The 7,472-nt window shown below is 46.7% G+C and overlaps 2 protein-coding genes across 2 annotated transcripts in view; both read left to right on the forward strand.

Annotated features, from left to right (window-relative positions):
• Positions 1-586: 586 nt before the first annotated feature.
• RPLP0 (ribosomal protein lateral stalk subunit P0) lies at positions 587-5,259 on the forward strand. The gene is made up of 8 exons (XM_003789923.3): positions 587-715; positions 974-1,075; positions 1,872-2,047; positions 2,159-2,246; positions 2,365-2,511; positions 2,628-2,813; positions 4,525-4,665; positions 5,029-5,259. The coding sequence occupies exons 2-8, from the start codon at positions 1,022-1,024 to the stop codon at positions 5,188-5,190; spliced, it is 954 nt and encodes a 317-aa protein (XP_003789971.1). The 5' UTR covers positions 587-715; positions 974-1,021; the 3' UTR covers positions 5,191-5,259.
• Positions 5,260-6,526: 1,267 nt separating this feature from the next.
• Positions 6,527-7,472, forward strand: part of GCN1 (GCN1, eIF2 alpha kinase activator homolog) — a 76,427-nt gene continuing 75,481 nt past the window's right edge. The window contains exon 1 of the mRNA XM_012805204.1: positions 6,527-6,551. Coding sequence (XP_012660658.1) covers positions 6,527-6,551 — 25 coding nt within the window. The remainder of the gene's footprint in view (positions 6,552-7,472) is intronic.

A 7,472-nucleotide genomic window follows, 5' to 3' on the forward strand; every position in this document is an offset into this window, starting at 1 on the left:
GCTTTCGGGAAGAGGGAATAGTCAGTGGAAAAGCCCTAAAATGGAAGCATGCTCTGCAAAAGCGGCAGAACATCGTCCGGCTGGAGGCCAATGAGTCAGAAGGAAAACAGGCAGTGAGACTCCTAGGGTGGAGGTAGGAAGCAGAATCAGGTAGGGCCTTGTAGGTAGTTTTACATGCTAGGCTTTTTTTAAACTCTGAAGGAGATGGGTACCCTTGAAGAATTTTGAGCAGATAAGGAAATGAGTGGATTTAGGTTTCAAAAGATTCCTCTGTCTTAGTAGGGAAAAAACAAACTAGAGAAGACAAGAGACCATTCTTTTTCTCTGCATGTGCAATTACTTCTGCGTTTCACGTCACACAGCTTAGGTAGCTGAGTTGGCCCGGTGGCAGAAGGAAGTAGAGATTCTCAATTCGCAACCCTTAGTCCCTCCACGAAGGCAGCTCCAGCCCGGCAGGTGGCAGTAGCTCTGAGAAAACTCCTCCAACGACAGCAGTGCCTTCCTGACCACCCTACTCAAAGGCGGCTTCCCGTTGGCTGGAGTGGCGGCGATCTCGCCCAATGGCTGCCTATATTAGTTTGGCTTAGTCGGAAGAACGGCGGCGTCAGCTAATAGACAGGGGCGCCGTCTGCGGCCTCTGATTGGCCACCTTGTTCTCATATAAAAGGCCCGCGACGGCGTGTGGGCCTTTTCTCGCCAGGCGTCCTCCAGTGAGGTTTGTGTGGTCGCTCGATCTGCGCCTGGAATGGTGGCGGGAATCATGGGGGTTTTGGGCACATCTTTGAGAGGGATTTGGGAACCGGGGGTCTGGGCCTGTTTCTTCTGGAGCCTCAGTGGCGGCTTTAGCTCTTTGGCGGCGGTGGCTGCCTCCGGACAGGATGGCGGGCGCTTGCGCGTGACCTGCTTCGCATAGGCCTCAGACCAGGGGATGGGTACTGGGGTAACTAGGCCTGAGTATCCTCTTTCTCTTCAGTGACATCGTCTTTAAACCCCGCGTGGCAATCCCTGACGCACCGCCGTGATGCCCAGGGAAGACAGGGCGACCTGGAAGTCCAACTACTTCCTTAAGATCATAGTAAGTGCGGGCTGGGTGGTGGCCGCCCATTATGTTGCCCAGGCACGCTAATGGGGACAGTCAGATGCCATGTGCTGAGTCTGTTCGGCGTCAGGTACTAAAGGAGAACATTTTGGGCAAATCTCATTTAATAATTTCTCGAGGCAGCTCCTTTCTGTTGCAGATACACGGGCTCAGGTAGATCCACGGCTCCTAAGAGCATTCGTAGGTTCGTCAGGTACTTCGTGTCGTACCTTCACTACTTGTATTTTGGGAAGGTCTTAGGGTAGTAATGACTCTAAGGAAGCAAGTTATTACATATTTAGGGACTGTCAAGGAAATGTCTAATGACGACTTCTGGATGACGCCTTTGAAGCGGATCTTTTCTTACTTAGAAACTTAGACCTTTGTGCTAAACTCATCTGTACTTGAAGGTTTTAAGACACAAACCCCAAAAGAATAACAGGTGTTTTTGTTATATTTTATGTTGTGTTTTAAGTGCTATAAATCTAGTTCTTCCCTTGACCACTTTATTTGGAACAGTTCTTGTTTTTTGTGTTAATGCAGCCATTTTAGTGAATGGGAGATATGCCTCATAATTGGGAAAAATAATAAATTTTAAAAAGTTTTTTGAGTGAGTTAGAAATGAATTTTTCACTGTTAACACCCAGTAAGGAAATCATGATTTATTCTGACAGTGTTAGAATTGAAATGGCTCCTAGTTGACTTCAAAACATAGAAGAAAAGGAGTCAGGGAAGCCAGTGCCTAGCATTTAATTCTTATTTTACTCTTGCCCAACTTTGATTGTTTCTGTAGCAACTTTTGGATGATTATCCAAAATGCTTCATTGTGGGAGCAGACAACGTGGGCTCCAAGCAGATGCAGCAGATCCGTATGTCCCTTCGAGGGAAGGCTGTGGTGCTGATGGGCAAGAATACCATGATGCGCAAGGCCATCCGAGGACATCTGGAAAACAACCCAGCTCTGGAGAAGTTAGGCACTTTCCTGGGCAGTTTTTTCCTCCCTTTCTAGTACCCTTCTCCCTTTTCCTGGAGAAGGATGGTGTTTGAAAGGTGATCGTGTCCTGTAAACTTTCTTTGCAGACTGTTGCCTCATATCCGGGGAAATGTGGGCTTTGTGTTCACCAAGGAGGACCTCACTGAGATCAGGGACATGCTGCTGGCCAATAAGGTAAGAGGAGAATTAGGTTGACTAAAGTGACCTTATTGTGGTTCTTTAAGGCAAAATTGATCATTCTTGGGTTGTACCAGTAAAGAGACTTTCTTCACTGCTCATTGTCTTTGTTCAGGTGCCGGCTGCTGCCCGTGCTGGTGCCATTGCCCCATGTGAAGTCACCGTACCAGCCCAGAACACTGGTCTGGGGCCAGAAAAGACCTCCTTCTTCCAGGCTTTAGGTATCACTACTAAAATCTCCAGGGGCACCATTGAAATCTTGGTGAGTGGACCTTATTTCACTGTGCTAGCTAGGCAAGTAGGGCAAAATTATTAGAGGCCAGAGGTCTGCTGGATGCCCTAGTGTTAACTGCTTACTATTGTTGCCTTGTTCTTCAGAGTGATGTGCAGCTGATTAAAACTGGAGACAAAGTGGGAGCCAGTGAAGCTACACTGCTGAACATGCTGAATATCTCCCCCTTCTCCTTTGGGCTGGTCATTCAGCAGGTGTTTGACAATGGTAGCATCTACAACCCTGAAGTGCTTGACATTACAGAGGAAACTCTGCATACTCGCTTCCTGGAGGTACATACTATCCATCGCATCCCCTAAGTGTCAGTTGAGTCCTGTCTATACTGCTTAAAGTAGCTGTGTAACCAAGGACCATTATATTTCTATTTCTGTAAACTGGCAATAACGATATAAGATTATCGGAGGATTTAACAAATTAACGAGTGAAATACTAGAAGAGTGCTTGGCATGTAGTAAGGGCTGTTAGTCTAGGGCCTGCAACAATAAAAGACATGAGTAGTACCTTAAGTGAAAAAAGAAATAAAACGAGAGTTGAATACTGGTTGACATAACATCCCCAAGTATCTTTTCTTCGGAGGACTACTTTTTTGAGTCTATCTTACTTAATTTTGCCAAGAAGATTTTTTTTTTTGAGACAGAGCATTCTACCCTCCTGGGTAGAGTGCTGTGGCATCACAGCTCACAGCAACCTCCAACTCCTGGGCTCAAGCGAGTCTCCTGCCTCAGCCTCCCAAGTAGCTGGGACCACAGGCGCCTGCCACAACGCCTGGCTATTTTTTTTTTTGGTTGTAGCTGTCGTTTGGCGGGCCCGGGCTGGATTCGAACCTGCCACCTTAGGTATATGTGGCTAGTGCCTTAGCCACTTAAGCCACAGGTGCTAAGCCATTAAGATTCTTTTTAATGGCTCAGTACCCTTAGCATAGTGGTTATGGTGTTGGCCACATGCACTAAGGCTGGCAGGTTCAAACCTGGCCAGGGCCAGCTAAACAACAATGACAACTGTGACAAAAAAAAAAAAAAGTAGTGTCGTGTCATGGCGGGTGCCTGCAGTCCCAGCTACTTGGGAGGCTGAGGCAAGAAAATCACTTAAGTGCAAGAGTATATAAATAAATAAAGATTCCTTTTAAATAATGCATTAATAGTGATAGGAGATGTATTCTTTTTCTCTTGGAAAAATAAAAAATTGAAATTATTTAAGTAGCTCCATTTACTTTTGGGAAGATTCACTAGTGGATGGAAATTTGTATCTGGAAATAGTTTAACATTTTTCTTTCGTGTAACTTGATATTTATGTTTTTTGTTTTGGGGGTGTTTTTTGAGACAGTCTCATTTTGTCACTCTCGTAGAGTGCAGTGGTATCATAGCTTACAGCAACCCCAAACTCTTTGGGCTTAAATGATTCTCTTGCCTCAGCCGCCTTCCTGAGCAGCTGGGACTACAGGCAACAGCCGACTTTTTTTTCTTTTTTAGAGATGAGGTCACGCTCTGACTCAATCTGGTCTTGAACTCATGAGCTTACGCACTCTCCCTGCCTTAGCCTCCCAGAGTGCTTTATAGGTGTGAGCCTCCGTGCTTGGCCTACACCCAGCTATATTTTTACAGATGGGGTCTGGCTCTTGCTCAGGCTGGTCTCGAATTCCTGAGCTCAAGTGATCTACTTGCATCTGCCTCCTAGAGTGCTGGGATTACAAGTGTAATCCACTATGCCTGGCTTGATAGCTATGTTAATAATTTATTTTTTTTGTGAAGTAGCAGTGGCTTTTGAAGTAAATGCTATCATTATGTTATGTGGATCACCCAGGTTTGGGATACGGGCAAAAAGCTTGATACCAATTGATGGGTCTGAATTGTCCTGCTGGGAGCATTTGGTGTGAAGTGAAATGTCTCCTTTGAGACTGAGCTGCTAACTCTTCACTGAGTTTTGCTTGGATGTTCACCATTATTTCTCTAGGGTATCTCACTCAAAATGAATCTTCCCTTACAGGGTGTCCGCAATGTTGCCAGTGTTTGTCTGCAGATTGGTTACCCAACTGTTGCATCAGTACCCCATTCTATCATCAATGGTTATAAGAGAGTGCTGGCTTTGTCTGTGGAGACTGATTATACCTTCCCACTTGCTGAAAAGGTAAAAAAGATCCTGTAAGGACCATGGTGGGTCTAAAATAGGGTGACAAAGGTAGTCTGCTCAGTTAATAGTTTTAGTGATCTTATTTTATAGCAGATAACATTTCTTGAGTATACTTGAGAGGATACAGGGCAAGGTAGGTGTGTAATTACTTAGAAACAACCAAGACCCAGTGAGGGGTTAATGGATAAGAGCTGGGCCTTACGGGGTCACCTTTTTTATTTGGCTGTACCCAAGCTCTCCTTCCAGAGTCACTTCCTGACAGGAAAGCCTTTATTGGGTTGGACATGTTGGTCAGACTCTAAAAGGTAGGTGGGTTTGGATGTCCTTTTTGATCGCTAACTAATCTTACTCTTGGTTCAGGTCAAGGCCTTCTTGGCTGATCCATCTGCCTTTGTGGCTGCTGCCCCTGTGGCTGCCACCACCACTGCTGCTCCTGCTGCCACTGCAGCCCCAGCCAAGGTTGAAACCAAAGAAGAGTCAGAGGAGTCAGACGAGGATATGGGATTTGGTCTCTTTGACTAATCACCAAAAAGAGGAAACTCAGCCAGCTTTATTTTCAGAACAGGCAAATAAAGGCTTCTGTTAAAAGTTTCTGGGCTCTACAGTGGTTCATTTTGAGGTTTATAGTGTTATATGCTAGAAATTGAAATGCCATGGTTGACATTTCAGTGGCTTCTTTGTATCGAAGTGAAAGTAGTTGCAACTTTAAGTGTATTAAAATACTTGTTTCTATGGTCATTCAGCCAGTAACACTAAGGTTGTGTCAGTTGAGATAGGCTGAATGCCAGGGGTTAGTCTCATAGAGCAAGGCTTTTCAGGCTGGGTGATGTTATAACTCATGAGTAGGTGGTAGCCAGTATTTAAAGGAAAGCAACATCTGATTGCTGAAAGGGTAGATTTTTTGTGAGGCTTATAATTTATTACAGATCTGCATGCTGAGTCATAATTGTTAAGCAGGTCTCTATCAAAAGTTTAAAAGTGGCCAGTGGCAGTGGCTCATGCCTGTAAACCACACTGGGAGGTGAAAACAGGTGGATAGCTTGAGCTCAGGCGTTCCAGACCAGCTTGAGCAAGAGTGAGACCAGGTCTCTACTAAAAAAGAAAAAACTAGCTGGGTGTTGTGGCAGGCGCCTTAGTCCCTTTTTTTTCAAAGAAAATTTTGAAAGTCACTGCAGAGGGCCAACAACTAGGCTATGGAGACCCTTCTTTAAACTGCAATCACACTCCCACAACGTTATGTAGACCATGAGGTTCCTCCCATTTTGTGGCCTTAACCTACCCGGAGCGTCTAGCATTTCCCCTGGGCAGGGGCTTCCTTAAGCTACAGAATCCCTCCCTGACTTCCTCCATCTTTATAAAATCTGCCATATCCCAGTTTTTTTTTTGAAGGCAAAAGACTAGTTTGTCATCCCTTTTTCACCTAGTTCTTGCCATCTAGGAAGCAACAATAGAATGTTTTCACTTTGGAAAGGCCGCCGTGGGCGGGACCTGCAGGCTGGAAGTGGGTCGGATGCTGCAGGCCTGACTCTCCAGCTGCAAATCCTCAGACGCTCGTCTCCCGCGAGGCGCCCAGGGCTGAAGAGCTGGCTCTGGGAAGAAGGCCCAGGTCCGCCCGGGCGCGGGCCAGCGTCAGGCCCGTGATCCAGCTGTCCAGGCTGCAGCGGCCGCCGTCCCGCCCGGGGGCGCCAGGCCTCAGGCCAGTCCCAGCGGGCTTTTGGCCTCGCCCTGCCGCGTGGGCTCTGCTGTGACCCGGAAGCAATCCGGAAGCGGTTCCGGAGTCAGCGCCGGCAGGATGGCGGCGGACACGCAGGTGAGGCGGGTGGCTGCGGGGCGAAAGCTGTGTGTGGACTAGGCGCGGATGGCTGCCGTCCGGCCGGACCGCTGTAGCTGCACGGCCTAGGGTCGCTGAGGGTGGTGCCTGTGAGGGGTGCGGCTCCAGGTCCGTCCCGGACCGGGCACTCACGGCTCCCGGCTTGGCCCGGCCCCGGCGGCGCAGACCGACCCCAGGCTGGAGACGGCAGGGGCTTCGGTAGCTGGACCTCGGTGAGGCCCTCTCCCGACCCCCGAGTTGCCGAAGTTTACCTTTTATGCTCCATATCACCAAAGCACTCCGGCAGTGAGCCCAGGGCCATGTCAAGTCTTTTCTTAAACTTTGTAGCCAGCAAATGTTACTTGAGCACTTGCCGTGTACACGGACTTTGAGCGTAGTCATTGGATTCCTACAGACCGGGATTTGATTTCCTCCCTCGTCGGTTTTTATGGCATGCCTTTTCATCTATAAAGTGGGTTTGATACAATCCTGTCTTACAGAGTTGTTGTAAAGATATTGTGAGATAAAGTAGGGCTCTGTATACTGTATGTTGGTTGTTACTGTTTCATCCAGGGTTAGATAAAAGAATTTTCACTATCCATAAAAAGGCTTGTCACCTTTAAGTGGGTACTTTGGGATTTGGGAAAACCTTTTTCTTCCATTCTAGTCTCATTTATAATATGAGTGTTTTAGGGTGGTAAAACATTACTGTGGGAAAATGAAATAGTTATTTTAAGAACAGGTGGGCATAGGTCTCCAGGATGGTGAGATCAGTTTATTTTTATGTGTAGGTCCAGAGGCCAGAAAGTGACCACTTAACTTGAACATTCAAAAGACATGCAAGCAGCTGGTAATTTGTTTCAAATAGTGTTTTACTGAATCCTAGAAAGAATAGTTTAGTCTGTTGGCTGTTTCTAGAGGGGATTGTGGGAAAACATGCTTTATGTTTAACATTAATACTTAAGTAAAAAAACTTTCTCTAGAGCTGTGCTGA

This window comes from Otolemur garnettii, unplaced genomic scaffold, assembly GCF_000181295.1.
Source record: "Otolemur garnettii isolate 467f Iridium unplaced genomic scaffold, OtoGar3 scaffold00038, whole genome shotgun sequence".
Classification (NCBI taxonomy): Eukaryota; Metazoa; Chordata; class Mammalia; order Primates; family Galagidae; genus Otolemur; species Otolemur garnettii.

Bases quoted from the DNA above. Each gene is read 5' to 3' on its own strand.
- RPLP0 (XM_003789923.3), top strand. From the start codon at position 1,022: ATGCCCAGGGAAGACAGGGCGACCTGGAAGTCCAACTACTTCCTTAAG. The intron at 2,048-2,158 runs GTTAGGCACTTT...CTTTCTTTGCAG, and splicing joins AACAACCCAGCTCTGGAGAA to ACTGTTGCCTCATATCCGGG. The intron at 2,512-2,627 runs GTGAGTGGACCT...CTTGTTCTTCAG, and splicing joins GGGGCACCATTGAAATCTTG to AGTGATGTGCAGCTGATTAA.